At 48.4% G+C, this 16,429-nt stretch overlaps 1 protein-coding gene across 27 annotated transcripts in view; it reads left to right on the plus strand.

Annotated features, from left to right (window-relative positions):
* The window catches only part of NTM (neurotrimin), a 678,721-nt gene that overhangs the window by 535,780 nt on the left and 126,512 nt on the right, over positions 1-16,429 (plus strand). For all 27 annotated transcript variants that reach the window (XR_010593317.1, XR_010593320.1, XR_010593311.1 and 24 more), the window contains one exon: positions 9,040-9,272. Coding sequence is in view for 15 of the 27 variants with exons in the window: in XM_065570617.1 (XP_065426689.1) it covers positions 9,040-9,272 (233 nt within the window). In the remaining 12 variants the exon portion in view is untranslated. The remainder of the gene's footprint in view (positions 1-9,039; positions 9,273-16,429) is intronic.

Here is a 16,429-nt window from a genome sequence, read left to right on the forward strand (position 1 = left end):
TATCCTGGGGTGTGGCTGGACGAAGACCCAAGGCCATCAGTGTGTGTGTGCTTTAGGGGTCCCCATCATCCCAGCGCACACCCCAGATCTGGCCTGAGGAAGAAGTGATGGACCCCCAAGCTTGCTGTGGGGAGCACAGAGCCCAGCTTTCCCCCTGACAATTGCAATGAAAGCAGCAACCAGGCTGCTAATTTGGCATGGCTCCTTTGCAGTTCTAATTCATATTATGCATTTCTTTCGGTGCCCTGCTGGGTTGAAACAAGCCACATTTCCCAGCCCAACCATCCCAAACACCAGCTCTTTGCGTAAGAGCTGACAAAGCCATGTGTTCCAGTTCCAGCACTTCAGTAATTAACAACCTCCTTCCCCCCACCACCTTGGCCCCCTTCAGCCTCTGTGTGTGTACTAGAGGATGCAAATAGGGACAGTTGGAGGAAACTTTCTCTAGCCTTTGCCTGGGACATAATTGTGATGGCTGTTAGTTTATCGGTCTTCTTCTGAATCTGGGGACAAGTGAGAGTACTGGGGGGAGGGATAGCTCAGTGGTTTGAGCATTGGCCTGCTAAACCCAGGATTGTGAGCTCAATCCTTGAGGGGGCCATTTAGGGATCTGGGGCAAAAATCTGTCTGGGGATTGGTCCTGCTTTGAGCAGAGAGTTGGACTAGATGACTTCCTGAGGTCCCTTCCAACCCTGATGTTCTATGATTCTACCATCCAGATGCAAGGTGGCCTAAGAGAGGGCAGGACCCCTTGGTTCTATTCCTACCTCTGCCACTCACTTCCTTTGTGGCCTTGGGAAAGTCACTTCAGTGCCTCAGTTTCCCTCTGTGTCACATGGGGATCATACTTCTGAGGGCAGATGGGCGACTTAACTCTTTAATGCTTGAAAAGCGCTTTGAGAGCCTTGGCGGGCAGTGTAAAGTAAAGTTTGGTGATGGGTTTATGAGGCATGAGTGCTTTCTGCAGCAGGCAGCGATCGTTGGGTTAAAAACTGCTGGAAATGGCGACGCTATTGTAGCGGGAGCTACCAGAGACATAAGTTATTCCATAGGACAATCCAGGGGGGATGCAGTTGTACCAATATAAAGATGCCCTATCCTGAGATAGCTTATTCCCAACCCTCTGTGTGGGGATAAGCTACCCCAGTGGGGAACTTTTATAGCTGCATCCACACTAGAAAGAGTTGCATAGCTATTGCACAACCATGGTTGCCTGTAGACAAAGCCATAGAGGGGATCTCTTCTGAGAAACTTTCCCTCTTTCAATTCCAAACTAAAAACTCCTCTTGCCTCTCTCCCTCTTGCTTCCTGCTTGTTGCCATGGCGCTGCCGGCTGAGCTGTTTGTTATGACTGTGCATCTTTTGTAAAGGGCTTGGAGATGCGGGCGTTTGGCGTAACAAGTCGCCCCTGCGGAGGTCTAGGGGATTCCGAAGGGAGCAGAGAGGAGAGGTATTTCTCAAGCTGTTTGAGCTCCTCCTCTCTAAAAAAGACAGGAATTGGAGGAGACGGGGTAGGGGGCCAGATGCAGCGGAAGGGCAGTTGGGATTTCTGCACACAGAAAGCAGTTAAAGAGAATTACCAAGGACAGTGGGCAGTTTAGAAAGGACTTAGTGAGTACGAGCACGGGCCTATATTCTCTTGGCCGTCTGAGATCCCATTATCTTCAGTGGGAGATTTGGTGTGCGAGGAACGTTGTATTTGGAGGCAAGAGAACTCTTGCGAAGGCACGGCTCTGCAGAAGGGGCTAGAGGGAAGAGCTGGGGTCCTTGTTCTGGATCCTTTATCACCCCTCCCTGGCATTCCCTGGGGCCCCATCTAGCCCTATCTGTTTGCTCTACCGGTTTAGGAAAAATGGGCCCAAGCCCCATATCTGGGATCCAGCTTCAGGTAGTTCTGCTCTCTGGTTTTGACTCAGTCTATTATAAAAGGGCCAGATGTGGCTGCTCTTTACCACTCCCACAGCAAGTAGGGTTTGTAAATAAGCCACGAAGGGCCGGGGTAGAATTCTCCCAGTGCTGGAGCAGCATACATAAGGAATCCTATGCTACCCGTCCTGTAGGCCTCAGCCTAGGGGGTGTACTGGGACAGGGCCAGGGGTAGGAATGGGGATAGCTCTAGTACTAAGTACTACAGTGTGCAGTGTAGCCCATAGGCAACCTAGGACAGACTGTTGTAAGTTGGACTGACCCCAGGGCCGCTCTAACTTACACCAGGGGGTGTTTTGGACCATGCAGAGAGCTGGAAACCATACTGAAAAAAGCTGTCAGAAAGCCACATTTGCGCCCCATCTCTGTAGCAAAGTGCATGAAACGTGGAGGGAGGAACAGTTTGGAGGAGACACACAGAAGTCAGTCTGTGCACACATGGCTGGAATGCTAGCTGCAGCTGAAGCATCTCTGGAAATAGTTCTCTTAATAAAGATCCAGTTTCGTTTTAGAAACTTGGAGTCCTTTGACGTTATTACCCAGCACACAGTACATGAAACATGGTTTGCAGCAGTCAGCCTCATTAGAGACACATCAAGGAAGAGAATGTGATTAACAGGCAAACAAAGCAGCATCTAGAAGCAGACATGCTGCAACTCCACCTTGCATTCAAATTATGTGCCCATAAACTGGCTTCCTGGTGCATCCTCCAAATTTTTGCCTCCTGCAACCGGCGCTTCTCCCTCCAAGTTCCATGCAGGTCATTACAGTTTCCACCTGGGCTGCACTTCCATCTCCCAGGAGGTGATTATCTAGCCATCTCTGGTTGGAGATGCGGACGGGAGGATGGTTACGGTGTCTGGGTGGATCGATGGGGGAATGCAGGTGGATGGAGAATAAGGCATCTGAGCCAGGAGGAGTCTGGGTTTAGAGTCCTTTGCTGGCTACAAAAGTTGCTGAAAATCAAACCCAAATCCTTCCTTTCTTGCTGTGAGAGGATGGGCTCCGGATGGGCCTTTCCCCAGGCAGACAGGGCTCTTGTCATCACTGCACCCAGAGCACAAGTTTCTTCAGCACGAGGCTGTTCTGGGCCAGTCGTGAGAGCTGGTGCTCTGTTCCTCATGCAGCCGAACATGACGATGTCTGCAGTGCCTTGTCACGAATGACATCACAATGGTGCAAACGACGTACAGGCTGTTACCCCTTGTTTGCCAAGATGGGTTCACAATATTGGGGTAGCAGAAGGCAGGGTGGGCTAGGATTTGTGTTAGGACCACTGGGGATAGAGAACAATCTCCACACTCATCCCCCTCATTCTTCCAGGGCTAAAAGGGAAAGAAACTTCCACTGCTGATCTTCAGTACTCCAGCAATGGTCTGTGTGGTGCTTGGAATATACAAGTGAAAATGCCTACACTGGACTTATTTGAGAGATCTTGCTGCCTTTCCTAAGACACACGGCACATTCCCCAAGGGAAGGCTGCATCGGTGATGCCCTGTCAGCACTGTGATGAGGGGCTACCACAAAAGTATTCTCACTTAGCCTGTGATAAACCCTGCACCCCAGGTATAGCTCATGGTAGCACAGCTGTCTGACCCTTCCCCCACCACGTGGGTAAACCATGCATAGAGGTTTACAAAATCTCTTAGACCCCGATCCTCAAAGATATCCTCCCTTTGAGGATCTGGGCCTTACTGCCAACTGATCCAAGCTAACGGAGCTGGTTCTTTAGCTCAGGCAGTCAAGACTCATACTATAAGATCCAGAGGTCCCGGGTTCAATCAATGCAGATGACCTGTCTAGAGGCGTCATGCCATAGGTATATGTGTTCGCAGAAAGGAATGGTGTGGGGCTAAGGGATTCATGGGTAATCCCATTTAAACCAAAGTTCTTTCTTCAGAAACCCAGGGAGAAGCAGCAGCACCTGACACACAAATGCACTTTGTTTCAACTTCCTTCCTGGGAAAACACACTGAGTAAGGATTTGTCTATACATGGAGTTACTCACGCATCGCTGCTGTTCAGTAACTCCATCTGTGCACAGGCCCTACTGTTGATAGTGTAGCCAGGGTGAGTTGAGCTGGGTGGGGTGGATGGTGATCTAATCAGATATAAGAGAATGACAGCAACAAAGCTATTCTGGCCTTCTGGGTGTGTGACATAAAGTCCATAACACCATACAGGGATGGGACAGCTCTGGGGGAGTCGGGCCTTGCATGGCTAAATAATAATAATGCATGTTTGTTAGTGAACAGTGTAAAATTATTCATCCCCTACAGGCTTCCTGTGTGGCCCTGAGCAAGTCACTTATTCACTCTGTGCCTCAGTTTCCCAACTATAAAATGAGGTTAATAATGTTTCCTTTCTCCCATCCTTTGTCTGTGTACACAGTGGCTTTGGGGGGCAAGGACTGTCTCTTACTATGTGTATGTACAGCACCTAGTGCAACTGGGTCTCTATCTTGGCTGGGGCCTCAAGATGCTACCATAAGTGCTTTAATGATCATGTTAGCAGCGTTCCAGGGGATAGCTCACCGGGGGGAAAATTCAAAGGCAGAGATGTTGCTCCTCCAATGTATAGCTCTGAGCCCGAGGGATAAAGGATGTCTGGCAGGGATGGTTTAGAGGGATCCAGAGATTGGGGTGAACCCACCCCTGCTGCTTCTGGGTGGTGGGATATTAACATGGCACTGGGATCTATTCCTGCTGAACAAGGAGGATGCTGTGATTGTGGCATGCTAATGGCCTCCCCTGCTCGCTGAGGGAAGCCCGGAGACCTGGGACTCGGGATCTGAAGGGAAAAGAGACGCAGGGAGAAAGCAGAGCGTGAGACCAAGAACATTGCCTCCCCTTGCTGGGGGACTCCAAGCTTTTCATCTTCCTGCCCTGCCTCCCGAGCTGGAATGTAAAGAGGATTAAGGATCTTGAGAGACGAAATTACCTCATCTGTGCTTAATGACTTGTACATCTTTGCTGAGGCCAGGGCTGTTTCTGGCACCCTGGGGACCCATTCCCCCCTCCCTCATCGGCACATTGCAGGGAGAGTGTGGCTTCAAAGAGGTGCACAAGTGAGCAAAGGGGAAGTGTCTCTGCGCTTGGAGTGTTGCTGGAAGGAAAAGGGCAGGGAAAGTTTCCAGACTCCGCCATGTATTTTAGCTCCCCCGCGTCCCCATTTGGAGCCTGCCCTTGCTGCTGCAACCAAAGAGGCGGCTGGTTATTTTGTTTGCTCCAATCCGTATTGTCTCCTTTGTGGGGAAAACAGGGTTGCCCATCAACAGGCTCAGCTTTTAGTTAGGAGCCGCTGGAAGAGGGCAAGGAACCAGATGGGGAGAAGGGAGAGACTGCGGGATCATTTGGCCATCCTGAGATGCACTCAGTGTCAGGAGCAGAGACTGAGCCTTGGCCATGTGACATCTCTTTCAGAACCAGCTCCCCTCCCTAAAAGTATATAGCGCGGCTGCACTCCAGCGTGGCTCTGGGTGGCAGCCGTGGGTCAGGCTCTGGACCCTTTCTAGGCCCCTGATGTGTGCAGCTGATGTTGGCCTTTATTAATGCGACAGAGACTATGGAGCATAGGGTGTGTGTCCTGTTGGGGAGAATAAGGAGTCCTGGGTCTGCCACTGACTCACTGTGGGCTATGTCCACTGGTATCAATGGAGTCACGCCAGAGATGCATCTGGTTCTTCTGTGATGCTGGACAAGTCACTTAGAACTCAGCAGCTTCATGCAGCTCCCAGGGAAGCCAATGAAAAGACTCCCATTGTTATTGCTCAGGTCTGTACATCCCCACGCAGAGGATGGAGTGGAGATGTACCACCCTGGGGGAGCTTTGGGTGGCATTACAACTCAGCCAGTAGCAACGCAACCTTGGCACCACAACCTGTCTGTCCATCCGTCCTCCCCTTGGGAGGGACGCACTATGAGCTGGGCTCAGTCATGCTCTGAGCATCAAGACTGCCTGGCCCATTCCTATGTCACATGGGTCGGACGGAAGGATGAGAACCTGTCCCTGTAGGGGCTCAGGAATCCCATGTGGACGGCATGGAGGAGGACTGGGGTCTCAGGAATATTGCTGCAGTATCCGAGCCTTGGGTACCCATTCTCAGGTATTGATTTAGTTGGGGATTGGTCCTGCTTTGAGCAGGGGGTTGGACTAGATGACCTCCTGAGGTCTCTTCCACCCCTAATCTTCTATGATTCTATCTGGTAGCTGTTTGTATTGTGCTTTTTTTTTTTTTTTTAGCTTTAAGAGTAAGGAAATACAACATAAATAAAATTAAAAAAGCCAGACCCTTGAGTCTGCCCATCCCAGGGACAGAGGAGCATGTCTATGTGATAAGAAGAGATGGTGACCAGGCACTGTGAAGGGCGAAAGCACTGATTTCGCTGTGGCCTCATGCGTTGCCTGAGCCCCGTTACTTTTCAAAAGCGCTTACATGCTCGTTGGATGGAGGGAATGCTTGGATTACACACTGTCTGGTTCCATTGTTGTCCATGGATCTCCAAGCTGGGCTGCTTCACAAAGGCAGAGGGGGAGGCAGAGGATTTTTGATTTAAACCTGCTCACTGGTCCATGGTGCAAACTTCGGCAGAAGGCGACAGGCAGTTAATCATCTGCATTCCCATCACCTGCTTCATCTCTGAAATATCCAGTAGACAGGGCACCTCTTCATTTGTACAGAAATGGGCCTCACAGTATTTGTTGGAATCTTTCTTTTACAGTATCTTTAAATGTGCCAATAGAGGTAGGCCCAGAACAAAATCCTGGATCCATGCATCCTCCAACGTTGGCTCTAAACTCTGTGGCTCCAGCCCAGCTCTATAATGAACCATTATTCATTAAAAAAGAGAGGGATACAGTAGATTTGTCTTCTTGGGTGAAATCCTAAGGACCGTTCTCAGTCCTTACACAGTTAGAACTCCCACTGACTTTAACAGGAGTTTGATTAAGCACAAACTGAATAAAGTCCTCTGGGTTTGCCCATAGCAAAGCCATAGTTTTTTTTTTTTTTTTTAGAAATAATAAAAATCTGTGTATGTCAACAGCTCCTTTCATCTGAAGGTCTTCAAAGCAAAGAGGAAGAATGGTCCAGTGGTCAGGGTGCTAGCCTGGCTTTGGGAAACCTGGGTTAAAATCCCTGCTCTGCCCACAGACTCCCTGAATGCCCCACTTAGCCTCTGTGTGGCTTAGTTCCCTATCTGTAAAATGGGGATAATAGCATCGTCGAACCGCACAGGAGTGGTGTGGAGGCGTCAATACGTTAAAGATTGTGAGGTGCTCAGGTAATGGGGCCCAGATCAGGACCTAACATCAACAAAGCAGTGTGAAAGTAGTCTTGCTGGATCTCTGTGAAGTAAGTAAATATTCAGGGTAGGAAATTGTTGCACAGAGAGATTAAATGATTTTTCTAAGCATCGCACACTGAGTCAGTGGGAGCACCAAGAACAGAAGACACAGTTCCCAGATCTAAACCATATTGGGAGACCACACCTGGAGCAAGGTGTACTGGAACTGCAGTTCACACACGGCTGTGATTTTGGATCTTTCATTCTGTCCGCTATCGATGGAGGTTCACGCTATTCAGATTCACGCTCAAGCGGATTCCACTCATGATGATGTGGTACCTCTGTATATGGGTCCATGAGTCCCTCCTTCAAAATGTGTCCATTCACAGATAACTTTACAAGAGAACTCATTCATCCTTCTGGGCAGCAGGCACTATGACAGGTCAAGAGCAGAGTACTAGATATAGTGGGGGGAAAGAAATGGGAGGGCTGGGGGCATAGAGGCATACAAGAGAGTGGTGACAGAGAGAGACATGAATTTTAATGGTGACTTTATTTGTCTTCCATGTTACTTTTATCATTGTTTATTACTTAGCCTGTGGTAGCATCCTCAATATGCTGACACTGAGGAAGGCCGAGGTCCCCAGAAGATGTCCAGTGCCACAAAAACTCATTGACAGATCCCACACTGGGGCCACATTCATCCTTGCTGTCACTCCATTGACGTCCATTCACCGAGGTTTCCATGTTCCACCTCTGTGATCTCTGCTGCTCCCTCGCTTGGTAACGTGCAAGTTAATTTGCATACCCACTGCTCGAAAAAGTAATGAAGTTGACTGGAGAGAATATAAACATGGGATCGTAGGCTGCGCGGGTGTATCCTCTGTCACTGTCGTCTAACAAAACTCTTTCTCTGGGTTATAAAAGTCGTTAAATACTGTACATGCTTTAAAAGGGACACAGTTGTATTCAGCTCGGATGCTTGAATGTTCTCCTGTCACATAAGGGGCTTGGGTTCGTGGGTTACCATAAGACTCCTGGAAGTCGCAGTGAAACAGGAGCACTCTGATTTTGCAGTCAGGGATATGGGTAGAGGCAGTTAGTGACAGTGACTGCTAACAAGATGATATGATGGTGATGTGGATGAGGGAAAGGAAGAGAGGATGCTTGCAATGGGTAAACTTTAGGAAGCTGAAAGGTTCTCTTTGGATGAGTGTCCTGACCTTTTTTTTTTTTTTTTTTGAGACTGTCTGCCTGGAATACTTAGGAGAACAGGAGATATTTTCTCTTTCCTGCTTCCAGAAACAGTGAGAGACTAGCTCCCTTCACCCTTTGTTCTCCTGGCTGCAGGGAAATGGAGATCTCTGGGGGAAATGAAAAATAAGGTTTTGCTGGGGGAGAAAAGAGATTTGAAGTTTCCAAAAAAGTTTGAGTTGATATTTGGACAAAAGTTTGAGGCTGTAATTAAGCTGGCTTGTATGCACTTTGTAAAAGGCAGCTTCGGGATGAATGAAGGGGCCCAAAGAGCCGCTTGGGAATGGACTGAAAGGAGCACAAGCCATGTAACTCTAAAGTAATTGAGAATCTTTTTGGAAATCCTCTTGAACTGATCTGAGGCTCAGGTAGAATTTTAGATGGAACAAGAAGCCCTGAGCACAGCAGGCAAAGTGCTGACGTTCTCCTCCTGGGAGGCCAGTGCTACTGGGTCTCCGAAACTGCTGCTCACAGCAAAGCTAAAAAAAGAAAAGGACAGACAGAAAAGCGGCAGTGGGCGAGCGTAGCCACGAGAGGCGATGTGCTAATGAATCATTCTTCTCCTTCCCCTCAGGTGCTCCGTGGATAACAGAGTCACTCGAGTGGCCTGGCTGAATCGCAGCAGCATCCTCTACGCTGGCAATGACAAATGGTGTTTGGACCCCCGGGTGGTGCTCATGTCCAACACCAAAACCGAGTACAGCATCCAGATCCGGGATGTGGACGTGTATGATGAGGGGCCCTACACCTGCTCCGTGCAGACAGACAATCACCCCAAAACGTCACGGGTGCATCTCATTGTGCAAGGTAAGGCCCAGGGGAGACAGGCCTTCTTGGGCTGCTAGGAGTTTATTGCCCTGCTTCCTTGGTTTCTCTTCTCCCATCTCTCCTGGTTCCTTTTCCCAGCGGCCCCTTGCAACTCCTCTTCCCAGTTGTCACAATGACCTTTATTCCCTGTTCCCTTGTCCCCGTAGCTCCATCCTAGTCTCCCTCTTCCCAAACAACAGCATCTCCCTTCCCATTCCACCAGCTGCCTTTGCTCTTTGCCAGCCGGGGCTCGCCCACACAGCCTGCCCATCCGGCCTAAAGCTGAGTCCAAGTGTCGTGGTGGTGGTTTTTAGCCCCAAGTGGAACAGGATCGTGAGGACCAGGCAGTCCAAGCAGAATTGGGCAAAGTCCATGGGTTTTATTTTTTTCTGGGAAGATGGGACAGGGGTTGCCTAGCCTCTGAATAGGCATCAGGCCTCAACCTCAGCTGCTCAAGAGTGTGACACAGACCCTGTTCAAACCATTATTTTCTCACGCTGGAGGGAAACAGCAAAGCAAATTATGTCTGAAGTAGTGGAAAGAGGATGAGAGGGAGGAGAGCAAGCAAGCACATCCGTGCTGGGAGAAAGAAATGAGCATCAGACCCATCTGTGTGTGTTGAGAGCAGATTTGTGTGCTCTGCGGGGGTTTTGGGAATTCTCTGTGTAGGGAGGATGTTTGTATTGGAGAGTTGTGTTTTCTATGTGTGCACTCACTAGTGTGTGCATGCACGCTAGTCAGGCTGCGTGTGCTCACTTGTGTGTCCATACGTCCATTCTCTCATAGAGTCACATCCCAATGTACAGTAAACACAGCACATGGGAGTCACGGGCCCGCAATCTTCCTCCACGTTTGCCATCTTTACACAGCTTTGAGAAACATCATTCTGTGTCCCATCCAGTCAGTGACATCATCAGACCACACCTGCCTCAGGTGCCCCCTGGCACCAGTCCCTCCAAAACTTGCTTCTGCAATCTTCCTCCACTCAGCTGACCCATGTGGCCCACAGACAAGTCATCTTTGTTTGATCACCTTAATGATATCAGAAATCACTCTAGTTCTGCTATACATTTGGGCGATTACCTTCTCGTTAGTCATATGCGAGGTCTAGCTAATGTGCAACAATCACCTGTAGCATCTCAATTTGAAGGCAGAAAACCTCTTAACGTCCTGCTCCCTTAGCATCCACGTCTCACAGGCACATAGCAAGAGGCTGAAGACGAGACTCTACCATTTCGTTTTACACTTCATGGTAATACCTTTGCTTCTCCAAAGTTGTCTGAGTATTGCTGGAGCCGCAGTCGTGAGTCTGATTTCTGTGTTGGATGGCTGAATGATGTGTAGTGTACCTTGTAGTCATACGACCCAAGTGTCTGAAGTGTTCAACACACTGTATATCCTTAGATTTGAGTAGGAATAGCTTTGGCTTTTCAACACACTTAGATGTCACCATTCTCTTTGTCTTTCCATGTGAGCTCTTTAGACCTAACTTTTCTGCTTCTACCACTATAGTTTTCTACCAATTTTTTCAGTATTTCTTGCAGTGATCCAATCAGGTCCATTTTATTCCTGAAGCATAGATGACTAATTTTTCATCCGCCAATGGGTATACTCTCTTGTATGTTTCCATCAGAGGCAATTCTTAAAATGTCTTCAACATCACGGTTGAAGAGCGAGAGTGATAGCATGCAGCCCAGTTTAACACCTATCCCCAATAATCCAGCTACTTTGCTCACAGCCCACAAACACCAAAGCTGTCATTTTTCCACAGATATTTTCTATCAGTTTTATTCCATTTTCCTCAACAAGCTGCAGGATTGGCCCAAGAGGTTTGTGCCATATGTTGTCAAATGCCTCCACAAAATCCACAAAGACATGTACTACCTTCCCATCATTCTCCAGCATTTTGGCACGTAGCACATGCAGATTGAATATTTGCTCCACTGTAGCTCTTTTGGGTCTTAACCTTGTTCTTCAGCCAGAAAGTTCTCTGTCTTGGGCACAGTTCTCTTCAGAATGAGGCGCAGAATTATTTTGTTAGGGCGTGTCAATAATGAGATGAAGTCATTTCCACAAACAACAGAGTGCCCCCTTTTATTAATAAGAACCATCAGGGACTATGTCCAAGTCTTGGGGCATCTTCCAGCTTCCCAAATCACATTGGCAAACTTATGGTGTGCTTGGATGAGTACCTCTCAGCCACGTTTAATTAGTTCTGCTTCTATGTTATCTACTCCATTGCTTTTTCAGTGACCGCACTGCATCCTCAACTGTGACATAGGAGGAGGTTCACCAGGACAAGTCAAGCTTCATAGATTCATAGATTCTAGGACTGGAAGGGACCTCGAGAGGTCATCGAGTCCAGTCCCCTGCCCTCATGGCAGGACCAAATACTGTCTAGACCATCCCTGTGTAGCTTCCCCCTGCCTCTTTCACTTCCAACTTAGAATTTGTTTCGTTCATGTTCTCAGCAATACCTACCCAAAGTGTTGGGTGAAACAATATTTTTTCCTGACAGGGAAACCTTTTGAAAGGGTCTTAATGGTGTCATAGGCCTTCTTAGGGGCATTTGCTGCAAAGGAGTTCTGTATATTGAAGCACTCTTGTTCAAGCTAGTCTTCTTTTGTCACTTTAATCAGTGAACCTATTTCTTGTGTTAAACGAGAATATTGCTCTCTTGCAGTTTCGTCGGTCTTCCTTTGTGCTCTTAACTTCCTTTGTTGATTACATAACTCAATAATCTTCTCCGTGATCCAAGGTTTCTTCTTTAGGATCCATTTCCCCAGAAGACCATCCATAGTCTCTGTAATGCATCAGGAGATGATGTGCTGTGCCTGACCTGTGCTTGGAGCTTTTGTTTAATCATCCTCTTAAATTCCACTTGTGCTCGACAGACTTTCAGTTAGTCAGCATTATAATGGACTCCGAGGTACTTGCTGCTCTTTTCTTGTTTCCCAGTTTGTTCTTTATGTTGGCCAGTACTAATTTATGATCAGATCCTATGTCGGCCTTCTTGAAGGATGGATTCCCCACCCCACTGAGACTACCTCTCTCCGAGGCCATGACAAAGGCGATCTTGTTCTGAGTCCACAAATGCAATCATGTCCAAGTCCCTCTCCTTGCCGGTTTGTGCTTGAACAAAGTCTTCACTAAGACTGAGTCATTTCTAGTTGCACGTTGCATGAGTCGCAGTCCTCTGCTGTTTGTCTCGGTGTAGCTAAATGTCCCAACGCAGCTGCACCATTCTGCGTAACTCTCAGGACCAGTGCAAGCATTCCAATTACCCTATACCATTAAGCTGTCTCTGCGGTGAACCACTGCTAGCTCCTGCTCGATGTTGCAGTAGAATTTATCAACCTCTTCACCACCACAGTCACTAGTTGGGGTGTAGCACTGGAAAACACTTACGTTGTAGGGATGGGCTGACAAGCTGAGGGTCATCAACCTGCTTCTCACCGGTTTGTACGCCATCAGGTAGCAGGCTGATCTGCTTCCCGATTAGCAGCACAACCCAATGTGTGCCTACTATTCAGGCCATATGTGCATGCACGTTCTTCAGAACGTACGGCTAAATTCAGTGCCTTGCATGGTGACAGGTTTCATCATGAAACCTGTCACCATGCAAGGCTCTTCAGAACGTGTGTACTCACCAGTGTTTATATATGTGCACGTGTGTCTGTGCTGAAGGAACCTGTGTGGGTGTGTATTGGGCAGGAAGGAGTGTGCATGGTGCGATACGTTGCTGTTTTAGCTGAGGACAGTCTGGGTGAGGATTAATGGAAAACTTCTAATCCCTTGCTAGCAGTCTTTTCTCTCCGAGTTGGATGGGAGCCCTTTTAGCATGACACACCAGCCTGAGTATTGGAATCTCATCTCGGGCTAATTTTCAAATGCTGATGGGTGTATTGATTTGGCAACAAGCTGGGTTAAAAAGGCATTGGTCCGGTACACAGAGTTGCGTTGTGCTAATCCGCTGTCGATATGCTGGGGCTGAGCGTTATTGACAGCCTAATGAATAGAAGGCCAAAAAGATTTCAGAGCTTTTTTTCCCCCCTCCTCCCTCCTTCTCCTTCCTTTTAAAGCAATCGAGCAAACTAAACAGAGCCGGACTTTCCCCATCTCCGTGAGCTGTGAAATGGAAAGCGGATGCATCGCCACCCCAAATTCTTGCTGTTTATCTTGCCATCTGTTATTACCTGCCTGAGTTTCTTAAGCTGAATTGGTCGCCTGAAAGCTCTGGAGTTGCTATCAGGCACCGAGGTGACGCAACACAATTCTATTGGATCCACCCTGATTCTGCTGCCAGGTTTCCTGATGTAACTTTCTCCATATCCTTAGCATCCAGCCCCCTCTCTCCATTGTGTTGGATACCAAGATCAAATCCTGTCTTATTTCTCTAGAGCATCACTCCAAAGCACTGGAGGATCCTCAAGCGGTTCACAAATGATGGGCCCAGTCTTGCAAGGCGCTGAGCACCCTCAGCTCTCATTGTGGTCGGCTGGAGTTGAGGGTATTCAGTACCTTGTAGAATCAGGCCTTATGTTTTCTATAGGAATCACTTAGCTCATCGTCAAAAGGCGGCCACTGCTGGGGTGGAATGCAGCAACAGTTTAACAGCCCGCAGCAGTGCCACATAGCTGCTTAGGGCAGGAAGTGAAGAAGAATTGTATCCAATTAAAAGTACAAGGGAGGCAGACTGTAGTGATCAGAGTAGAATTCAGCCAGGATGTCGGGACTAACAGGTCTTGCCCTTGGAAAACGTGTCCTATAACAATATGACCCAGTATAACCTGCCTGTAAAAAAACAGTCTCTGAAAGTGCAGCTCCTCACTCTGTGTAAAGGGTGGCGCTCTGTGGTCCAGTGTCAGACCTACTGTCAGTGCTGAGTCCATCTGTGGGACCCAATACCATGGCCCCTGGTGTCCTGCCTGGACAACTCACTCCCAAGCCAACTTTTTTATTAAACTAAAATGAGGAAGAGGGGGATTCATCTCCAGTCTCAGGAAACAAACCCAAACCCAGCCGTGAGCCAGCTTCTGGACAGCAAGAGCTGCAGATCCCGGGAAGAGCAAACAGCTGCTTTTCCGACTGCAGAATGTGAGCATCTCCTGTCGTTCTGTGACGTTTATTTGGAAGGGTCCAAAAGGAGAGGTGGGCCGGGGTGTTCAGTCCCTGTTTTTTAGTCCTCTCCCTTTATGGAATTTTGGCATTTCTGCTTCTGGTTGAGGTCAGGGCAGGAAGCACCAGCGCTGCTGTGAAAATGGAAACAGTTATCTGAGCTGGCGATGATAACACCTGAGCCACTTTGTCCATCCCTCACCCCCCACCCCCCACCCCAAGCTTTCACCCATGTGACTCCTTTTGGAGACCGGGCCTTGAAATCTCCCCAGACTGGCTGAACTCTAGCCCTTCCACATCTCGTTCTCAAACCTTCTGAAGACTTTAGCAGACTCTGTGCAGGACATGGGGGGAGGGATAGCTCAGTGGTTTGAGCATTGGCCTGCTAAAGCCAGGGGTGTGAGTTCTAGAGGGGGGATAGCTCAGTGGTTTGAACGTTGGCCTGCTAAATCTAGGGTTATGAGTTCAATCCTTGAGAGGGGGATCTGGGATAAAAATCTGTCTGGGGATTGGTCCTGCTTTGAGCAGGGGGTTGGACTAGATGACTCCTGAGGTCCCTTCCAACTTTGATATTCTATGTTTTGAGAGCAGTGGAGTCCCATCTCAGCTAACTAATAATGTCCCATTGCTGGGGTTAACCGCAGGGAAATTACTCAAATTTTAAATACGATCAGTTAAGGTAATAGCCTGAAACAAATGATAATACCAAGTGGCCACAACCAAAGCTCTAGGACATAGGAAAGGGTCTTTGGGCAAAATTTTGGAAGCAAGTGCACCAGGACCTTATGTTCTTATGACCTCTCAAGAAGCCGTTGAATTCTGCTCTGAGTCAGGCTATATTCTCTTAAGGATCCAACCTTCTAGAGCCATGAGATCTTCCACTTCTGTCTGGGATGTCCGCTTCCTCCACCTCCTCTGAGCTCCTGTGATTTATGCATGTAATCCAGGGATACGCAATGAAGTTGCCTTAGTGGGGTAGCCAAGTATAAGGTATCCTGGAACATTGCAGCGGGAAGAGGGTATGGTACCTATTTAGTGCTGGGTTGACAGTCTTGGAGGCGGAAAGCCTCCTATAGAAATGCAAAAGAAAGACTGCAAAAGAAAGGGCTTCAGCAGGAATAGCAAATCCCACCACCAAGGAGCCTCAGCCCATATCAGGAGGGAATGACCCTGTCATGAAAAGATAGTTCAGCCCCTGTCCCATCTGCTTGAAATGCCAGCAAGGGAGCTAACTAACACCCTGCATGGTGGTGAGCTCTGTGATGTGGACGCTTGTCCATGAAGAGACAGATGACAATCAACCAAACTCAGGTCACCCAGGCCACTGAACAGTAAAACTCACCTTTTCAAAAGTGGCCACTGGTTACGGGGGCCTCAGTTTTGTGGCACTCAACTGAAGACACCATGGACCTGATTTTTAGGGGTGCTGGACACCTGCTGCTCCCACTGACTTCCACTGGGGATGTGGGCACTCCAAAGCAACTCTGAGACTCAAGCTGGGCCCCCAAAAATTAAAACACGCAAATTCAGTGGCCACTTTAAAACACGTTGATGGCTGGTTGTTCATGAACTGGGCTGGTTGCAAACCAACAAGCGAGGTGCAAAGTGTTAGAGGTTCTTAGCACCCACAGCTCCACCTGACTTTATCAGAGTGATGGATCTCGGGAGCTCTGTGCCCCATCCCCAGCTTTGTGACTCATCAGATCTCCTTTCACTTTTGTTCGAGCTTCACTGAAACTAAACTGCAGGATCAATGGTGCCTTTTCATTACTGGTACTGAAATGGACTGTTCAGGGGAGGCTGCCTTTCTTTTACTTGACCAAGTGTGTTTGGGTTTCAGTGAAATCTCCTACAGATTGTACCTGTTGAGCATGGTTTCTTCTCAGGGAAAGTTCCGCCGTGCATAGATGGACTGTGTTAAATAGAATCAAGAGGCACCGGCGCAAAAGACTTCATCTCCTGGGCTCCTGGCAATGTTTTGGGTAGTCAGGATCAGAGGGCTCCGAGCGGAGAGGGATTTGGGGTGAGGAACGACCAGA

This window comes from Chrysemys picta, chromosome 16, assembly GCF_011386835.1.
Source record: "Chrysemys picta bellii isolate R12L10 chromosome 16, ASM1138683v2, whole genome shotgun sequence".
Taxonomy (NCBI): domain Eukaryota; kingdom Metazoa; phylum Chordata; order Testudines; family Emydidae; genus Chrysemys; species Chrysemys picta.